The 21956-nt window shown below is 42.8% G+C and overlaps 1 protein-coding gene across 1 annotated transcript in view; it reads left to right on the top strand.

Annotated features, from left to right (window-relative positions):
- Window positions 1-21956, top strand: part of LOC121611868 (dedicator of cytokinesis protein 2-like) — a 94073-nt gene that overhangs the window by 21674 nt on the left and 50443 nt on the right. The window contains exons 24-26 of the mRNA XM_041944582.1: window positions 1744-1850; window positions 17459-17601; window positions 21834-21929. Of these exons, the coding sequence (XP_041800516.1) occupies window positions 1744-1850; window positions 17459-17601; window positions 21834-21929 (346 nt within the window). The remainder of the gene's footprint in view (window positions 1-1743; window positions 1851-17458; window positions 17602-21833; window positions 21930-21956) is intronic.

Raw genomic sequence — 21956 nt, 5'->3', positions numbered from 1 at the left:
CCTGCACATCCCATCCAGGATCGAGCCTTACGTTCTTTATCAGGTGATAAAAATCTCATCAGATTGACGTATACAGAAGGACACGCACTCAAACACGCTCGGCACCTCCTCCATGTGCCCCTGAGCGAATTGACAATTTCAGTGGAACCATCAAACAAAACCCATTTGAACCTCTTCTCTTTGGTTTATTCTCAGCCTCCTGAAGAGCAGAACAACTCGGAATAGCTTAGTTAACCTCTCTTTGACCCACAATCAAACTTACAACTTCGCGTTTAGCCCATGAAATGACCTCAATCTATATACTTCACTAAACTTAAAATTTCAGCCACTTTATTTGTCCTCTAGCAATTCTGCAACCAAACATGGATCCATTGTCTTAGTATGATATGATGATGATGAAGTTTTCTTGACTTGCCGCACAATTTCAAACACGCTCGATCCCCATAATTTCTCTTTCACCTCTCCATGACCCGTGTGTGCATTTGTGAGCGAATGCGTGTCTGTGGATTATCCTGATCTGCCGCTCCGGTGCCTCGAGTGGCTCGATGTCTACACAGCATCACAGAGGTGCTACTTTTAACTCCAGACACACATGCAAATAATACCCATGCACAGGTAGAAAGGTGATGCAGAGAGTTAAAAATCTGTGCGCATATTCTCACTTCCTGTCGTTCATTTTCTCTTCTCTCTCTCCTCCACACTGGCCCCCATTGTCTGTCTTCTCCACTTCTTTACACACACACAAACATACCCAAGCCATCTAAACTTGAAAGTACGGTCCCCGTTGCATTCCTGATCAGAACTGCCTCGGGCAAAGTTTGCAAAAGCAAGCTGTGTGAATTACAATCACTGCGCATGAGGTGGACATCAAAGCTTTGTCTCATCTTTGGTATAGTCTCATTCCTTGTAAACTCACCTGTAGTGTGATCCTCAGAGTGGTACAAACACATACATCCTTATGCATGTTGTTTGTTTTTTTTTTTGTTTGCTCTTTGTGTCCTTTGCATGCCCATGAGGGAGTAGGCTGACATTTTAGGTTTTAATTAAATTCAGCTCAGATGATTAGTGGGCCTGATAAGTCTGCACTGACCCTCTGTGCGTCAGCGTGTCCTCGTGCCAGCTTATGCACATCAAAAGTCACACAAACCTTTTTTGTTGTATTTGGGACCAGAGGTGGTGCATTTCATTCTTTCAGACCATTACTGAAAGTGCTTCCGCAACCTGTGTGGCATAATTTAAGCAGACAAAGTGAGAGACATACAAATGGAGACAAAGGGTTTGCCATGCGCTGGGCATTCAATCTTTTTAAGTGGCATCAGGGCTTGCAACCAGCCTGTTTAATTATTCTGAAATTGAATTTGGGGCGGAGGATGACTCAAACCCGTGTCTTCATTAAATCGTGTTTGGACTTTGGCTCATTTGTTTTCATTCGGCATGCAGCTCTGCTCTGCCCATATCTGTGCTGCACAACCATTGCTTTTAGTGGTTGCATATTTTATGACCTTAAAGAAGAGGTGTTTTAAGCTTGATACACTAAGATATGGTTGTGTTTTCGATCTTTGAACCAATTACGCACATGGTGGGAATAAATAGAGCTCGGACATGGTTTTTTTTGCAAAAATTCGACACACGTACAATATATAATGATTCTTGAATTTTATTGTGCTTATGTTTAGAAAAACAAACCTTCCCTTAGGATCCTGCTCGTTATTTATTCCACCGCCAACTGCTTTCTCTCTCCAGTCAGCTGCTGCATGACTTTTATTCCTGCATTCCACCTGAAAAACTCCAGAAGCAGAAGGTGGCCTCCATGACGGAAATCGTCAGCAGCAAACTCTTCCAGAGACAAGGTTTGTCATTTTTTTTTCCCAATTACAGGCCTCAGCACTGAGCTACTAACCAGTAGCAGACTTAACAGCTGTGTGTGGGACCAACCACAGATGTGCACAGCACCAAGCAACCACCACCTCGTTTTGTGTGAAATCCTGCGGAGCATTAGTTGCTTCTCACTTAAAGGTTGAGATCACATTTAAAGGTCTATTATACAGTGAGTAATTCCAGCCCAGCGACTGGACCGGGCAGACAGCTGTTCACACTGTACTTCATGACCAGTGAGGGAGTTGCTCTGCTTTAAAGGTTTTATCTCTATACGGCACAGTGGATAAAAGTGTGGCGCTAATACTGTAAGGGTAATGTTCCGTTCCCTGTAGGGCAATCCAGTAAAGCACTCTGGATAAAAGCATCAGCCAAATGGTGAAAGGGCACACTGGTGTTTATGCATTAATGTTTTACTTGGTTTCCTGCAACGTACACACACATTCAGGTCAGGTTAATTTAATCATCATCGTCACAATATTTTTATTTTATTCATTTCTAATTATATATAAAAAAGTATCTGCTCCCTCAGCTAGAATTCAGATAAAGACAACGTGGATATTTGCGTTGCTTTTCCTCCGGGGCTCTTTTTTATTGAGATGAATAAAGTAATATTTGATGCTGATGCTATGACACACAATTAAGATGCAGCTTTCTCACCACTGATATTACAATCAGGGCAACTGTCCACAGTCACATACCAGCTTATTAAAATCAGCACGAGTAGCACCTTTTAATGTAGTCACTGATGGTGAAGGTCACGTCCTTCCACCTTAAACAGTCTTGAGGCTAAAATATCAGGGATTTAAAAATTGGCATTGGCAAAAATCTGATGGTTTTCTTTTATCCATGCGGAATTGGCATCCTCTCTCAGCCCAGACTATGGATGTCCATGAACCTTATTGCGAGTAGAAAATGAATACACACCGTTTACGCATCTGTAGGTGTTGGTGGTGAATACAGAGAAAGATAAGTGTTTTCCATATTGATGTCACAGGTGACGGCTGCCACCTGCCAAAGGAGAAGAAGTATAGGCCAGTGCTTGAAGCAGATAAGACAGGAAGTGCTTTCATAATACTGCATTTCCACTGTCATTAATATGTCACTTTTCACACCGTGCCTATTCTACTTTTCAAGAGATTTTCACTCGATTTGGCATAATTGCCAAGGACACATGAGTTTGTCTGTATCGTACCTTTTAAAGTGCACTACACTTCATTCCACCCCCTACCTCTGTTCAGCTCTATTGTCTAATTTGCTTGTAGTGGGCCGCTAAGTGGTGGTCTCCCCTGCACAGGAACACACAGTGACGGATAGAGTGGGCTAATGTTGTGCTGCTATATAATACAGGCTCGATAAGGGGGTCCATAATCGGACATCTGCAGTGCAAACAGAAGAATCTGAAGCAGACTCTGAGTGATCGTGGTAAACTAAATTTGCTTTGAAACAGAAACGCCTGAGTGTGACTGACATGGGATCTGTGCTGGGCTTTGTTGGACAGTTTCAATCACATCATGGACATTGCTCCCTGTGTGTATGAATGCATTCTCATACACAACCTGCAAACACGGTTGTGCATATTTATTGCAGAGGGACCAATGACACTATATCTGGGTGCGAGTGCATTTGTGCATTCAGTGTTTGTGCAGCCGTGCATGCTAAATGGGTGTGCGCACTGCCTTCAATGTTGTTTTTGCCCAGTGTAGCAGTGGGTCTGCTCATTAGTCAGTTGGTGCCAGCCGAGTCAGTAGCTGGTCCAGGATACGGTCCCTTGGTATTGATCCTTGCTCAGATGATTGATTCCCCAGAGGGCGAGACGACAGCCTCGGCCCTCTGGCTAGCTGTCAACACGCTCACAGTCACACTCTGTCACCAGAAGAGGAAGAGGAGAGGGAAGAAGGCGATGAAAGTAACGGAAGAGCAAGCGGTGGGGGCGACGGGTAGAGAGCAGGATAAAGCGGAAAAACAATCAAAGGAATTTAGGGCATCATGCCAAAATGGTATATATCAATTTTGGCAAACAGACCTCTGAAGTCAATATTTGAAAAACAGATGATTGTCCATCAACTATGTTGGAGGACAGGATTTAGAAATTACTTTTGGCTTAAATTCACGCCAAGAGGTTCAAGCCTTTGTGAGCGTTTGTTGTTTTTGAAATGGTGGAAGTCTCCTTTTGGAATAAAACTTTTAAATGCAAAAATGATGGAGGTGAAGTCAGACAGAGGTAACAGAGACACATGAGAAAAGAATGAGCAGAGGAGGAAAGGATGGTAACCAGAAAAATAGAGTTTAGAAGGGAAGAATCTTTCCGGGAAAAAAATAAAGGAATTGAGAGGAAAGAGGGGTGACTTGATGATTGGTAAATGTGGGGCAGTGGCAGAGGGATACGTGAAAGGGGTGGGAAAGATGGATGACAGAGGAGTGGGGAAGAGACAAAGGCTGGTTTAAAAGGAAGGAACAAGGGATTTGAGACAGATAAAGAGAGAGGAGAGAACAGGTGGATGGTGGCGCAGAGAGAATAGCTTGGGGAGAGTGAAAAAATAAGAGCCTGGCCATGTTTTGCTGTTAAATAGTCCAGAAGCGATCAAAGTTTCAGGCCTGCTCACAATCCATCTGCAAACCTGCATGCTGTTGGTCAACGATAAATAACCCCTCCTCTGCTCCCCTCTCCCATCCTCTGGCATGGTGCTTATTTATTTATTCGTTCATTTCTACATTGGTCCATTCCATCTCGAGCCCTGCCTCACCAAATGAGGGCTGACACTCAGTCTAATTGAGATGCATTTTAGCATTGGGATGCTAATCAAAGGGCTTGTATGCTAGGGTGCCATTCGCCCAGGAGGCTGAAATATGCAGCAGAGCTAAATTATATATTTATAATAGCTAATGGCCCCCGGTGTCCTATCACTGCACTGCAATACATATTTTATAACCCCTACCTGTCTGTCTGACTGTCTGTCTGAGCGGGCCTGCCAAACTCACCCTCCGGAGAAAAATGTCAAGCCACTGACAGCGAAGGAGAGGTTAGATGATGGAAGGGGATGGTGTGTGTGTGTGTGTGTCAGCGTGAGACAGGAGATCACTTGCTTGCTCTTGTTTGACAAAGAGTGAGAATGAATGATCTTAGGGATCATCATGTTTGTTTTTTTCTGTGTATATAAAATCGCTGAATTAGCCGGCCTTTATTTTAGATGGAAAACAACAGATTTAAAAAATCTGGGTGGTAACTGGGTTAGAAAAGCACCAACTGCAATGCAGCCATGATTTGTTTTAACCATTCCCTGTTTTTTATTTCTGATTTTATTCACCCGGAGGTGCATAATGAGCAGCACATTTGCTTCTGCCCCACAGTTTTTCATCACATATTGTTACTGGGAGATTTTCCGAGCTGTCCTCATTGCATGAGGACATTGTTTACTGCAAACTGCACTGGTCAGCATATTCTTTCAGCAGAAAACACTGCCACTTTAGCACACGTGGGGATTAAAATCTGGGTGAAAATGGTTTTAAATTCATCTGCACCTTTGGGTATAAAGGTATATTTGGGAAATAAGTGAATACCAGAAAAGACCTTCTAAGACCTTAACTAACATACTTGGTGGTAAGTATGTTTTTTGGTGGTTATTCAGTACGAAAGCAGTTGCTATTTTTGTAATGAGGTCCTGTCACATAGTCACATGGTTTTTCCTCCAACCCTGGTTTGAAATGTGTGTGTGTGTGTGCGTGCGGGCGTGCGTGTCTGTGTTTGTGTCCAACTTGCTGATTTTGCCCGTCCATGTGCTTGGCTTTCTCATGACTGGTTGCATCCATGGGCAGTGTTTGAAGGGATTGTATTTTTTTTCCCTCTTGCTCAAAAATACTCCTCCGATTTATTCAGCATACGCTCCTGGGATTAAGGATCTTGGCAAGCACGTACTGTATGCACGCACAGACACACACAATGCGCCCATATGCACACATGCACAGATACACATGTGCATCCTGTCACACGGGTTAATCTGGTTTTGAGACAAAATTAAATTTACGAGGCGCATTATGGCTCAATTTAGGCAAATTATAATGCCGTCAGGCAATCACTGTGACAGATTGAGAGCATCAACACTGATAAAGGGGGGGGGGGGAACGAGAGATCAGGGAGAGCAAAGAGCAGAGGGACAGAGGGATGCGTCTGTCATTTTGTTTGCCCACTCATTTCCCAAAGCTGGGCAAAGTCCCTGATTCAATCCACTAACCCTCAGTATTTTCTCAGCCAGGATGCCATTTCCCCTCCTCCGTCTGTACAGCTAAAGAAAAGACAGCAGTCATGTCGCTCATCTTGTTGCACATATTAAACAGATTATAGGAAACCCCTTATGTTTTACTGTCATGCTCTTGTACGATTAATAGTCACAGCTTGTATGTCTATGACATGACGCAAAATAACACCATAATACATAAAATCAGAAAAGCTTAAGTTTTTATAAGTTTTTTTTTGTCGTTTGCATCAGCCCATATAGACAGCAGCAATCTCATTACTTAAATTGCTTGTGCTTTACTGCAGCACATTATATACAGTATTGTTGACATTGTTCACACTCATGTCTATATTGCCCCAGCTGTGATTACTTAACAGATGCATGTCAGTGCTTGATGAATATGGATGAGTGATGTCCCGCACAGTTATTATCGTCAGGATTTAATCACTGTTGAGTGATCTCGGTTGTCTGCACATTCTCTACGAATCAGCATTAGTGACAGGTCACTTTGAGCCTCAGTTATAATGATGCTGAATGTGGTTTCCTATGTTTGGCTGCGAAGAGGGCTTTCATTGACCAATATTACCAAGTAACCAATTAACCATTGAACTTCTTTACCGCATGTGGTCTATTACTAATATGAGGCTGTGTTAGCATCCTATTTGAATGAAATCTTCTGTCTTTTTAAAAGCGTTTTTAAAAAGATGGTGTGTGACATACTTTATGTGTGAGGGTTACCCCGAGGGTGAGCAAGTGTTTGCATGCACCACAAGGGACCTGCATTTATTGTTATGTATTTCTCCTGGCCTTTGTCAAAGCAGCTGCTTGAGCTGTAATTTTAGAGCTGTTGGCTTTCCTGCTGCTCAGGGTGGGTGCATGTGTGTGGAACAGGTTGCTTGGTGGTCCAGTCAGCCCCCATGTGCCCATGTACCTCTTTCTCAGTTATGTAGACATATTAAGAGACAGACATGTGAATCATAAAAAAACATCATTGTCATATGGCTGCTGTGTCCCCTCAGGCTCTCCCAGAAGTGCCTCTCTCTGTTCGGCTCCACCGCACTACAGCATCTTTATTTACTGCATACCTCTTCTCTTCTCTTCTCTTCTCTTCTCTTCTCTTCTCTTCTTCTTCTTCATTTTCTTCTTCGTCTTCTCTCCTCTTCTTCTCTTCTCTCCTCTCCTCTGCCTCCTTCTTCTCATCTTTTTCTCTCCTCTTCTTCTCCTTCTGCCCTCTTTTCTTACCTCCTGCTGTGTCTTGCTCTAGTACATTATTTTACGCTGTTACATTACATTAGCTTTTCGTTACATCACATTAAGTTTCATGTCACGCCTTACAGTGACTGCATTGATATCATGCTCACAAACACCCAGCAGAAACTTCCCTGCCATCAGAGGCGTCCGAATGTAAGTTGGTTACAAGAAGTGAGTGAGTGTGTCTCTGTGTTTGTGTGTGTGTGTGTGAGAGTGTGTGTTAATATGCGTTTTTGGGTGTTTGACAGCAGAGGAGCCATGTGCCACAAATGATTTTTGACTGTTGTTATACAGGCTGTGCTTACTGTAGAGCTGTGGGTTGATCGTTCCACAAGGTTAATGAGAGAGAGAAAGGGAGAGAGGGAGAGGGAGAGAGAGATTCTGTCATTCATTCAGAGTCTGCACAGACTGCAGTTTGGGAGGATGTAGTTCAACGCTGGAAGAGGGATGGATGGGACTAATGGAGCAAAGTGAGCTGAGTTTAATCATTTTGGGAAGTGCCTCTGTCTCACACACCTTCCATCTCATTGGTATTCTGATAAATGCTTTAGTCTGTGGGTTAACTTTTATAGATACTAAATGTAGACAAGGACAGTCGAGGGACACAATGGTCAGTGTATGAACATGCTTACCCATTAATTCATTTGGTACAGATATAAGACAGGAGTAACTTACCACAACAGCTCGGTGCTGTCAATAGCCGGCTTTCCTCTGCACAGCTAAGCTGCACCTTTGTTTTAGGTTACAGCAAAATATCATTTCTGGTACTGTTTAAAGCTTAATGATCCCCGTTGGGATGCTGGGTCACTGTACAGCAGCAGCGATAACAGTTGAAGTAGTTGCCATTGAAGATATTATGACAAACCATTTCAGCACTTTCAACACTTCAGTAAATTGGAGCCAGTATAAAGAGTAAGTGATTTACAGATTGAGCACATGTATCACAATTGTGCTCAGCCTATTATCCAATCTGAGCAAATACAAAGCAGGATTTGAATCCTGAAATCAGATATAAGCTTAACCGGAGCCAGTAGCATCTTGATATATTACTCTCCTATTAGAGGATGCTGGGAATAAGCCTGCCCATCAATCACAGCAGTGAGATGGTTCACCGTGAGGCATTCATCTCCCATTGATCTTCCTCGGTTAAATTGAACAAAAACGCCGGTGCAACTAACGCTACCAACAGACTAATTGGTCAATCAATTTAATAGTCATATGGAAGAAGGAGCAGAGGTGGAAGGCAGCGATGAGGGGAGGCAATTAGTGGGTGACTCATAGACGGTGACTAAGACAGGTGGAAAGGAAGAGAAAGATAATTTACAGGCTGTTTGAAGCACAGGGTGAAACAAATAAAAACTGCAGCTAGAAGCACTCAAGGGATTATCTGAACAGTAGCAACAATATGTCATACTTGTCTTTACAACAAACCTTTACTTTAGTGGGAAACATGACAAACACATCCTGGTCTGTATGGTGTCGTACATCTGTATTGTTCTTTTTTCTGATTATAGTTCATGTAACAAGAAAATTCGAGTCGTTCTGGTCTATTTTTGTGTGTTTGTATGTATACTGGGTAGAAAACATGAAGAAAAGCCATCAGCAGCACCCTGTACTGTGATTGTGTTTACTTTGGTTTTGCAGACAGTGTTTGCTCGGTGCCAGATCTTATCAACATCGTTGCAAAAATCACAGTGAAAAATGCACTTTCAGGCATCGTAACTACTGTGTATCACCATCATTCAGTAGTGCACTCCTTTGTCCGTAACTTATCGGCCTTTGCTTTCGGGAGAGCACTCAGTCATGCAGGCAAGACAATTTTATGTATTTCTACGAAAAAATATTACCCCACTAATCCATTTGGTGACAGCTTTCTCGCTTTTACAAATCATACGCGTCAAATATATTTTACCACCACACCAAATCGAACCAGCGATTAAAAAGAAAACCAAAAGGAGTATGGACAGGCAGGCACAACCTAAATAACAACAGAGGAAATGTAGGGTTTTAAATTTCTAATGGGGCTTAAAGATGGAGCAAAGCGAGGAAGGCCGGAGGAAGACAAATGAAGGATGGAGGTAGAGTGGATGAGAGGAGACACCCACAGTGACACAGAGGGATGAAAAACATGCTGAGAGAGACATTCAGTCACCACCAAGGGGGAAGACAGTTGGCGTGGTCCCAACCCCTCTCAACCCCTTCCGAACTTCCTCATTATCATCTTTTCTGTCATTCTATCTTCCGGAAAGCAAGGCGCGACAACCAACGAGAGGGGAGCAAGAGAGGAATGGGTAGAAGGAGGCAGACACCTCTGATTTACGTGCCTCTTAGAAACCGAGATTGCATCTCATTATCGTGCGCCATAGTTTATTGTGTTTGGCTGTCAGATGAGAAAAATGGAACAGAGGAAAGATGAGCTGGCTGCCGAGCCGTCAGAGCGGCGCTCTGTGTGGTGGCCTGCCAGCACTGGTGGCTGTCCGCTCTCACAAACTTGGTAACCCAAACACATAACCACAATCTCACACGGGCTCAAAGACATCCCAGCTTTTACACATCAAATAGCGGTGAGGTGCCAAATCAGACGCAAAAAAAGGACAATTCACACTTGGGTACACTGACACACATTGGTATAAATAATCAAAAGGAGATTACAGCTAGAATAAATAGACATTTCCAGTTGAATATAGATGAGTACTTGAAGCTCTGTTGGTGTGGGTATTTCTGTTTCTTTGAACAAGTGTGCATATCTGCACATGGTGAAAGCTAGATGAGAAGTTAAAATGCATCTCAATGTTTGCCCCAGACCTCCATTTCCATTTGCCTGCCGGGGCCTCCTGGCGAAGCTCTCTTGCACAGCATGGCTGAATTGATTGACTGCATTGTTGCACCGCGGGGCGGAAACGCATCACATGCAGCTAAATCACACAGGCAAGTGAAACATGGCGACACAGGTGTGCACGAGGAAGTGCAACTGTTTGTGCATTCACCCATGTTAATTTAAGTCACAGGTGTGTGTGTGTGTGTTTGTCGATGTGGATTACTCTCTTTGTGGGGATCTGTCAGAACGCAAGTCCCCACAGTGTAAATCAATATATTCACATGTAGAGGATTGGGTAAAGTCAGGGTAAGGCTAGGTTCAGTAAGGTTACAGTGTATGCGTGTGCGTGCGTGCATGTGCGTCAAATTGCATCTTTTCCATTACATAAAATAGCTTGTAATTTGTATGTTTATTTTTTTACATGTTAATTCAGACCTCTTCAAATGTGAGTTAAAAGCAACAGCTGCATCAGTTGAAATGCCTTCTTGCTCTCTACTTTTCTCTGGTGCCTTTTGCACAGTTCCCCCACTTCTTCATCCCCCACCACCCCTCCTCTCAGCCAGCGTGTCTTTTTGGGCTCCTTCGTTGCAAAGTAGCCGCCAGCAACCTCCACCAAAGAGACTGCTGCAAAAATGGTTTAAGGTTATAGGATTAGGGCCATGACTGGGGTTAGACTCTGGCAATCCCAGCAAAGGATGCCGGATTTGTATGCAACCCAAGAGGAAGTTGTGTCTGAGGCTCAAGGCAGAGCAGATCTTGACCACATAGCACATGTAGTACTGCTCTATACTGATTGAGAAGACAGAAGGTTGAGAAGAAGCTTATGACTCAAAACTGGTGATTGGTTGCATCAGTTAATAGGTAACAAGTACTGATACGTTACTGAAAGTTTGCGGTGAAACAAATTTGACCTGAAATACTGAGCTTGGGAAGCAGAATTATGGCAGACAGAACAGCGAGATGACATGACAGAGATGGGAATTGAGAGGAAAGGTGTTAAAGGACACGTAGACGGGTCAGCAGAGAGAAAATAAACAAGATGGAAAACAACCGGCGAAAGATTGAGTTGGAGAAGATGGAGATTGCATTATACATGGAGGACCGGGGAACACAAAGAATACAAATAACAGATGAAGACAGTGAGAGACACATGAGAGAAAGAAACAGCCGCCAGGAGGAGCGAAAGGAGGATACGCTGGCAGACGCTTCAGATTGCACGAGGGAGAAAGATTTTTTTTGCATTCAAGCCGACGGCACGCAGAACGTTCACCAAACAAACACAGATGTTGGTTTGGTGTGCCATGCCAGGACTTGTTCAGAGATGTTTGGTCAGATTGCCATGCTTGCAAACAGACATTTACACCAACAGGACATTTACTGTACTTTTTACAATTTGGCTAACTTTAACTAAAAAGTCCAGTGTCCAGCTGTTACTGAGCCTTTTTCAAAATGAATACTTTGCAGATAGTTTCATAGGTTTCTGGAACAGTGTTTCCTACACCCACCCAAAACTGATCTGCTCTGGAGAGTCTCTCTCTTCCTACTATTGCAGCTTTGATGCTGTAACATTGCAAATTTCCCCACTGTGCAATTAATAAAGGATTAAATTATCTTATCTAGAGTTATGTTTATTCATATTACCTGCATACAAATCTGTTTCACAATTCAAAGTGACCGTTAGTGGCTCCCTTGGAGAGACGCAGTCCCTGTAATTTATATTTCGATGTACAACAGCCTGTAGAACTGTTCTGGTACGACTTGAGAGAACAAAGCCAGATCTTTCTTAATGCTCCTGTTCACGACGAAAATGAAAAACTCCTTGAGGTCATTTTTGAAGGCAACTGTTTGACTAAGTGAAACTGCTTTTCACAGTGATTACAAATGTCCCTCCCAGCTCAAATAAGGGCAAATTTGTACAGGTAGTTGAACCACTCAGCCAATGTGATTGTACTCTTAAGGTTTATTTTGACTCAGTCAAGAAATAAAATCCTATTAAAATGACCTCAGGTGGCTCCACTCGCAGTATGTCCTCTTGCAAAATCTGTCAAAAAGTCTAAGAAGAAATGGAGGCTTGCATCGTGTTTGGTGATCCACTTTAAGCAGCCATTGTTTTTTTTTTTTTTTTTTTTTAAGAACTTACTCGTTAGTGTGCAAGGAAGTTTTTATTCCGTCTGTTGCTACAAGCAAATATTTTTCTATACAAGGACAGTATGATCAGCCACAGTGCAGCACTCCAGAGCAAGTGTTGCTTGAAATAGCAGTCATTTCAAATGTCCTCTTATTGAGTGACCTGGGAGCTGCACACCATTGTAGCTGGTGTTCTTACAAGACTGAAAGCCCGGAGGACCATGGTGTAGTTCAAAGAAGTCTCTGAGAAAGCTCCCATTCAGGCTGAAGCAGCAGATATTAACATTCCTGATGTTATTCCGGGCCAGGCGAGGCGTTAAGAAATACCTGCGAAGTTAAAAGCCCTGTTCCGCATCAGAGACCGAAGACTATCAGCCACAGAGTCTGGAGGAGCATTACCAAAGCAGCCTGTACTTCATCATTTTTGATGCTCATATTTAGGCGCTCCAGAGGCATTTTGAAGGGAAGAGGAAGCTGAGTAAAATCAAAACATTCAATACACACCCTCGCAGATCTGTCAAAGTAGGATGCTGGAGATGAACAAGCTATTAGGGTCTTCTCGGCTTTCTTTAAGTTTTCTGAATTTTAAGATGAGAAGCAGCTGCTGACTGAACTGAAGGTGTCTTACTCTGCAAATAAAACCTCCCGGAGGTTGAGTGCAGGTAATACAGAGAAGCGATCAAAAAGAATAACACTCTGGTTGTTTTTCCATTACTATTCTAATTGATGAAAGTATAGACTGAGAATATATACGATGCTGTGTCACCAGTCCCTGAAGACCGGTCGACCAGAGTCAAACTGATTGTGACACTGTGGGAAATTAATTTGTCTATAGCACATTACATAAAATCTGAGTGGGCCTGGCATCTGACTGTTGCTGCGAGTTTTCTTTATTTAGTGAATTACAAATTGAAATTAAGTTTCTAGTTTCTGTGCGGAGCTTTTTTGTCCCACAAGTTTCTGTTATGCTCCATCTCTAACTCTGTCACTTTGTGTGCTGGCTGAGACAGATCACAGCTAACCCAAGACAAAGTTACGTACCTACAAAAAACAGCAACATGCTCTAACATAAAAAAAATAATTACTTTTCTCATACTGCACATTGCTGTAGGACCCCTATTCACCCCGTCTGTAAAGCTTTGTTGTTTGCTGCTCTGATTGGTCAGCTCTCACAGTCCTGAGCCAGCGCCTTACCCGCAACAGTTCACACCTCTGCTGGTGTTTTTAGCCTCCGAGTTCAGCTCACTGAATATCACCACAATAACTCCTTCCAAAGCAAAAACTTAGCATGTTTGCGCAGCCAGTCCAGCCTCACTGCCCAGCGGGCCACTACCGCTGCTTTTTATGGTCAGAGCAAGCCAACTGCTGGTTGGTAATCAAAGCTGCACAATGTTGCCAAGCAAATGAATTCATGCAGTTTGACCACCACCAGCATCCAACTTATTACTTTCATTATTTAGTTGGCTACAAATGAGGTTTTGTCAAAATAAACTGTTAATTCGCTGAGTTAAATGTGAAAATATTGAGAGAGGAGCGAGAGGGAGGCTCTGGCATCAGAAAGGCAGCAGGTGGAAAACAGCGTGTAGAGCCACAATATTTTCCACTAAACCAGAGTTAGTGGTTTTTAGAACAGTGGGAAGACTAACAAAGATGATTTTGGTGGGTTTTATTTTCTGTGATGTTTGAATAAAGTGTGTTTTATAATGATCTGTGAGGGAAAATGACTGGTTTTGTCAACGAATCCTGGTGGTTTGAAGAGAGTGAAATGTTTCCTGTTTCTGGTTCAACAAAAAGGATCTTTAACACAAAGATGTAAGGATCCTTCATTGTCAGACACTTAGAATAACAATCTAAGCCTGTCAGTGACAAAACAAGCACTTGTAGTGGACGTATTTTGATGGACACAGTTGCCCAGATGGATTATGTTGCAGCCACTGCAGCCTGTGTGGTGCTGCCGGCTGAGGCGATCTACTGGACCACTTCCAAAACTATTTTGCACCTATTAGTCATAAGACACCAAAACAGTGCCCAGGTTAAAAAAAAAAAAACAGATTCACCCACACATTTTGCACAGCTTCTTTTAACTGTTCGTCAATATTGGAACATTAGTCGCTGGCCCAGACTGTGTGAGTAGCTGCATTAGCCAAGCAACATGCTAAAGTTCAACAGGCTAACCTAGAAAATAAAACAACATCAAACATAACAACACTTCCAGCTTCCAAGTTTGAAGTCGGGCCACAGACAGCCAGTATTGTGGGGTCTGTCACATTTCCATCCACAGTTAATCTGCTGGGTCTTGATATTTCTCAGATGGAAGGAGTAGATGAACACTGCTGTGTCAGTTGCTACAGCAAACAACAGGGAAGCTTTGGGTTCTCGTACCTCCGACATCTTCCTGCTAACGGTGGCAGTGTTGGCGACGAAATAACATGTAAACGGGGTTGGTGCTAAACCAGGCCAATGTGACTGCCATTTTCGATCACATATTTTCTAAAAGGTGGAGCAAGCAAAAGCAAGACAATGGTTTTTCTCATATTTCTGGGGTCTGAAGACACAGCGGGGTCACATATTTTTGAAAAAGTGTATTTTGCACAATGCGTGCCCTCTAATGTTCCAAATGTGACAAACTAGTCAAGGAACAGTAATGTTATGCATAGAGCTGCAGTAAATTTATTCTTCCATCTTCGTGCTCACACATAGGGTCAGGGTAGGCGTAGACCTTGAAACTTGTTATCGTGGTTATGCTTTCATTACGCCTGCCTCCTGACACAGTAAAAACAAAAAGCACACAGCATATCACACTTCAGGATACCCTTTCAACAACCCCACCTGCTCTCTTTTTCACTTTCTCTCCCCTGAACGTGTTGCACCTAAAAATATCAGCTGGTTCTGTTTTCTCAGATCAATAGAAATAAAGAAGCAGGTGGCTTTGGGGTCATTTCACCGGGGAATGGAGTTCTCCACAGGTTTAATGGTATATCCAGCCCCTGCAAGGCAGATGGATTAATTCCCGAGCTTGCACACACAACAATACTGCTATGAAACACTCATTGTTTTGTCTATGTGAAAGGACAAAAGATGATGAGTTTCTGCTTCGATGGATTAAACAGCTTTAGCACGGTTTCTACTCAAATACAAAGCTGGCAGCGTTGAAAACGCCATCCTCTGTTGTTTATAAAGGACACAGCCAGGAAGCCGTGCTGTTTCATGTTCTTTCATTCTCACTAAAGGACATTTTTATTTGAAGTTGTACATTGTGCATTATATTAAATAGAGATACTACTTTTGTTTGCCATCCAGTCTTTACCAGCATCTCACCTCTACCTGTCCAGGCCCCTGCCCCCGTCTCCTCCTCCTCCTCCTCCTCCTCCTTCTCCTTCTCCTCCCTCCGTTTCTCTGAGTCACTGAGGCCATTCAGTGCCTCATGCATATCCCCCCTCTCTGCATGTTTGTGTGATGGAGTGAGTGTTGTGACGAGGATCCACTCAGCAGGCGTATAGGCCTGGCTCAGTTAATAACGGAGCTAACGAGCATCAGCCCAAATGAGCTTTTAATGGGCTTCGTCTACCTGCGGCTACAAGAGAGGGATGGGGTGGAGGAAGTGTGTCTGTGTGTGTGTGTGTGTGGAGGTCATGCTAGACAAGTGGAATAAATTGATCAAATCACTGTTTTCTGATGCATATTTGGAACCTGCATAGTACATCTTTTTATATCTGGTGAATAATTTGACCTGTCTTTAAAAGTATCCGTTTCAGTCATCTTACAGCTGCCTTGGACTGTGACTGCCTGACTTCTAAACAATACCAGATGAGAATTTCAGGGGGATGGCCTCCCTAAAAATCACAAATTCGTAGTATCTGTCAGTGCACGTTGAGTCAAATTGCCAATCTCATCATTAATTCACCAAGTGTAGCTGTAGAAGCCTTGTTTTGTGTCAATGAATCCTCAATAAAAGTTCAGAAAGACATCTTAAAAGAAACATCAACCATTCCCTAAGCAGATAGCACGTTCAATATTTTCTTTGTGTTAGTTCGACATGAAAACAAACTTCAATCATGTTAAGTTGGAAGTATTTTTGGTTGCAGCTGAGAGCAAGGACTGTTTTTAAAAGTCCTCCTTGTTGGTGCATTAAGGATTTTGTGGGGCATCAAATAAACATGCTCATCAGTGTAAAAACTTCCGAAAAAATAAAGTAAAAATCCACCCTTGAATATTTTTTATGCTAGTAGATAAGGAATGGTAATATTTGCTGCTTTAGGAGAGGTGCTAAAGTGTCACACACTTCCTTTAATTTACCCAGCTCTAAATTGACTGCACTTTCAGCTGCAGTACATTTGCTGTAGTCTGTCTGTGATTTCCTGTAATTCAAAGAGTGACTTTGGACAGCCCCCAGAGAAGAGCTCTGTCTATTTAACATCCATAAAGAATTTATAGAGCGGTCAGGCACAAGGTGTAAGTGGTATAAAAATATATAACGATGCCTTCATGTACAGTAGGTTCAGCTATGTATGTATATTTTAGCATTAATCAAATTGTTTTCTCACTTTAGCGTTCTTCACTTTCACTTCATCTTTTATGGATGTCCGTACTGATGATGCATTGTGTGTGTGACCAAATTAACGATTAGGATTTAACAGAGGTAGGCAAAGAAAAAAAGCGTGGTCACGTTGACTGTGTGGCTGACAGAGCAGCAGACATACATTGAACTGTAAATAGACACTTGATTGATATCGCTCCGTTTTGCACTTTGAATTTCTTCTTCAGGGTGCGGCAGCACCATCACTCACAGCCGTGTGGGCACAGCTGTCTCCACAGGTGCTGCACCAATTGATGTCAGAGTCTGGGCTTTCGGTTTTGAAGGGTTTTTCAGAAAGGATTGTTATAGACACAATCAAGTAAATCTCGATGTTTTATCTGACTGTTGCTGTTTGTGTTTAAAATTTAAAAAGTACTCTTATCTTTTAGGGCCTTTCCTAAAAGAAATAAATAACACATCACTCTTGTGTACACTGTCTCACACTATCCACTTCATCTTACTGACTGGGATGTCGTATTTCTATTGTTGAAAAGGAATCTACACTGTGTGTTTGTGTGTGTTTATTATTCCGCTTCTGCGTATTAAACCAGTGGTTGTGGTTTTGTTTATTCACAGAGTGCCGCGATGTGTTGTTACCCATGATGCTGCGGGAGCTGAGTGGGGCACTCGCCAGTATGGCTGACGGGCCTCATGATGAGAGGAGAAATAGCCTGGAGCTGCTCAACAACATCCTGGAGGTCCTCAGCAGGGACAATGTGGTGAGACACCCAGCAGTCTTTGTAGTGAAGAACGCAAAATGCGCCATTCACACTTTGCATTAAACTGCATTCTGGCTCATTGTTTTAGAGTAGACAGTAGAACTCTGTGTTGTTTTACCAGGCCTGCAAATATCCAGCCCCAATCGTCTAAACCCTCTCACAGTAGCTGTATAGCTGTATGGTTGCATAATCAAATGTCAGTGGGAAAGGAAATCAGCGCCTAAGTGGTCACTTGAGCACACCCACTCACCCTGATGCCAGCAGCAAGCAGCCACAACACCACTTTAGACTTTACCTCGACACAATCTGCACATATCAAGGGATGAACGAGTCTGGTAGAAAAAAAAAAACCGTCCCAATAACCAAGATAATAAACAGTAGATGCTTCTAGCTGAGGCAGAAACTCAAGAGTGACAGAACTGCAGTATAATTTGCTCTAAAACAACACAATACCACCTTCTAACAAAGCATTAAGATTGGGGAACTGCTGTGTAAAGATTATTAGACATTTCCTTTATTTTTTAGCATTACTGGATGAATTTGAACGAGCTCTTCGCCATCCCAGTGAAACTTGTCTCCCAAAGAGAAAATACACTTAAGCTGTTTTGTCTTCAGTCATCCAGTCATGCAGTGACACAGGCCTCGACCAATTAGAACCTAATAGATTTTGTTTCACGCGTGTTGCTGTGTGTTAGTCTGTTGAAACAAAATCCAGTTAGCCCCTGAACTAAACACCTTTAATACGCACACACACACAGAACAAATACATCACCCGTATCCAGCGGAGGGCTTTTTAATTGCTCCTGCGAGTTGTTGACAGCCTGCTGAGTCTTTGAAGTGAAGGTATGGCTTTTTTTTCAGCTCTATTTATTTGGATAAAGCTAATGAAGCGTGAGCCAAGGGAAGAGATACAGCGAGAGAAGTAATGAATGAATGGAGTGGAGTAAATTTGACGAGATGAATTTGTGTCCGTTGGGGTATAAACACGAAAGCAGGCGTTGGCAGTGTGTTCAAAGGACATGACGGGTACAAACACAATCACGTAGAGTACAAAACCGCCGATGCACAGCCTTATACAGGTTTTCTATCAAACTACATGAGGACAAAAGTCTTCTGTTGGAGAGCGTTTGAGTGTCAGTATTAGCAACAGAAATCTGCACTCCTATGTGGTCCTTGCACTGAAAAAAATAACGATACTTTCAGAGTGAGTGCTGGCTCTTACATTTCATTTTGAATATAATGTGCTGATTCACGTACAAACATTGCATTCAAAGTAAAAACACACACACACACTTAACTACATTGTCTCATTTATGCATGTTGATATGCGGCGCATAGTATAGTTAAAAAAGAACCTTGACTGCGACAGTTTCCTGCTGCTGCACAGCTTTTTGTAAAAGCCAGACGCTGTTGTTGTGAAAGTGACAAATAAAAGAAAAGCCTCTCTCCCAAACACACACAGTCGTGTTACTCGGCCAAACAAGCAAACTATGAAGGATTAGTTTTTGAAACAAGAGCTGAAAAGGCCAGAGAAAAGGAAGGCGCTCGCGGCTACCCGGCGCGAACGAGTGAATGGAAAGGCAGGACAGAGAGTTAGCAGCTAAAAAGATGGAGGTGGAAATGTTTGTTTCATAGACAGTAAGGTGGAGGGATTTTACAAGACAGCAATACATGGAGCAGGAGAGATGAGTCTGAAATTGAATGAGGGGAGCAAGAAAACAGATGGGGGGGAAACAACAGAAGCAGAGGAGGAAGGAAGAGGTGATGGCAGACGATCTCACCTCCTCCCCCTCCCGTCTTCTCTCCTTTGTTTTCACCCTCATCCCTCTTTTCCTCGCTCTCTGTGGTACCTGATTAAGTTGTCACGCCACAGATGTCTCCAAACTGGAAAGAGATGCAGACGAAGAGAGACAGAGATGGAGGAGAAAGACGGCACGATAGACGGATGCTCCCGTCCGTGAGAGAGTTCGTGTTGAATTTTGTGTCTTTGTGGAACTTGTGGAGGATGCTAACAGATAGAGACAGAAAGACGAGGATCGCCAGAGCTTTCTCTCCCCTTCCCCCAAAACAATGTAATCTGTTTTTTCTTTTTTATATCCTGTTGCCAGTAGAGATGATAAACCAGTCTGGCTACAGTGTGGAATAAATGAACAGAGTATCGACTTCCACATGTCTGTGTTCTGCAGGAGAGCGAGAGAGAGCGTTGTGTCTCATCTCCTCACTTCCTGCTCTAAGACAACTGTCTGAGAATCTCTTTCCAGGAGACCACAGTACCTACAGTGAGCCAGAGAGATTTAGGCTTATTTAGGATCAATAGCGGCGTCTCAACCTATTTGCGTGACTATGTGTGTGTGTGTTCGTTTGAGGCAGTCTGAGATTGTAAATGGTGTTCGAGGCGGTGCACACACTGTTTATCTTTTCTGTGTCCTGTGGCTGTCAGTCAGTACATTTTATGTGGTGTGATCCGGCCTACCTGATTCTCATCAGGCCTTTCAAATCAACTGCCATTAGGCTGGCACACACACACACACACACACACACACACACACCCATACACACACAGTAACATGTAGAAAGAGAGAGCGGTGTGTCTGAAACTTTGAACTTGAGTCCTTTTTACCTACTTCTGTTGGTGTTGGCCCTCCATCTTTTATGCTTTGCTGAGCAGCTCATACAAGGACATACACACATAAAGCACACACACACACACACACACACACATATTTGGGTCAGATTATGCTAACAAGGTTATGCACACACGCCCTGCAGCATTAACGCTAAGGTGTGTTTAGATGTAGCAGATGCCTCACTAGTGAGCTGCTGCCCTCAGGCTAGTCTGAATCACCTCACATTGACCGATTCACTGTATTATTGTGTGTTTGCTCCTGTGTGCATGGAGTCATGAGTCTATAAAGGTCCATATTTTACTTATGCATGCTTAACTTTGAGAGAGATTTGCCCTATTTTTCAGTGTGTGCCGTTAGTTAGACCTCATTTCTCTTACCTTGGGGCCGTCACAGTTCGTCAAACAATCTGATTTCCTTCCTCATCGTGGATTGACAGGTTTCTACATGTTTAGTGTTAGATTAATATAGAGGAAAAAGGTTTAGATACAGCAGGTCAGTAAATCAAAATAAGAGCCATAGTGATAAAACATTTGCATCATCTAGAATTTGATTATCATAATACAGAAATATGGCTTAAAGACCTTTAAGGTGTTTCCAGAAACACCAATAGTGACTCCCCCATTATATTCCCATATATAGATGTTGCAGAATTTGATCAGAGTTTATTAATGTTGCCACTGTTGACTCCCATCTAGTGTTCAATTTAATGACTGGAAAATACTATTATGCTATAGAATTACACTGCGTTACACTGCAATAGGAGATTTATGTGTATTACCTTCTCCTATGTTCAAGTTGACTGTTTTTTATCTTTATTACTAAAGAGCTGTGGTAGTTAAAGTTTGGTGAATATCGCGTCACAGCCTGTTTATAAGGCTCTACCTCAGCAAAAGTTGCAAACATTTTCCGCAGTTTAAATTCGACTTTAGCTTTTTAGCAGAAAAATGCATCGTTTGCTGTGTGACTGTTCTAGTAGATCATAGACGGCAGGTTCAGCCGTAGTTAACGTGCCACTCTTAATGTCTAATGGTACTTGGCCTTGGAGGTGTCAGGTTTAACCAGGAAACGGGCATTTGAGTCAGGACAGATCTGAGCACAAATACCGACAGACTGTTAGACACAGCTCGTCCCCTTTGTTTCCCAGCGGGCAGAGGAAGGAAAAGAAACATGACAGAACAGTGGCTTCAAAGGGAAAGATAGGAATTGGAAAGCAGGTCTGCACATAAAAAAAAAAAATAATAAAAAAAAAATCCACATCCAAGTGTCAAAAGCCTTTGCGGTTCAAATGTCCACACTGAAGCTGATTAACTGAATGTTCTGGCAAGGCACATTTTCTGAAAAGTGAGCAGAATTTAAATTTTCAGATTCAGAAAACCGTATACTCTTTCTCGTTTCATTTGATCTGCCATTTGTCCATTGAAGGCTCGAGTGAAGCTTTGGGGCTGTGTGTGCAAGTGCGGTTGTCTTCACAGTGAGGGGAGCCTCTGTTCTGCATCTGTGCTTGTTTTCACCTGAGGAAGCCTGACAATCATTTGTGTCCTTCTCTATTTTTTCTCTCTGTCTTCCTCTTTCTTTTACTCTGCTCGCTGTTTGTGCTTCTCTCAGGGGGAAACATTTCAGCACATCCAGGACATTGTGGTGTCTCTGCTGAGGATCATCATCCGGACCGTCATCACAATGGGTCGAGACCATGGCCTAATCGTGAGTTCATGCAAGCGCCGTATATGC

The sequence above is a fragment of the Chelmon rostratus genome, chromosome 9, assembly GCF_017976325.1.
Source record: "Chelmon rostratus isolate fCheRos1 chromosome 9, fCheRos1.pri, whole genome shotgun sequence".
Taxonomy (NCBI): domain Eukaryota; kingdom Metazoa; phylum Chordata; class Actinopteri; order Chaetodontiformes; family Chaetodontidae; genus Chelmon; species Chelmon rostratus.
This window is presented reverse-complemented; position numbering and strand designations above follow the sequence as displayed.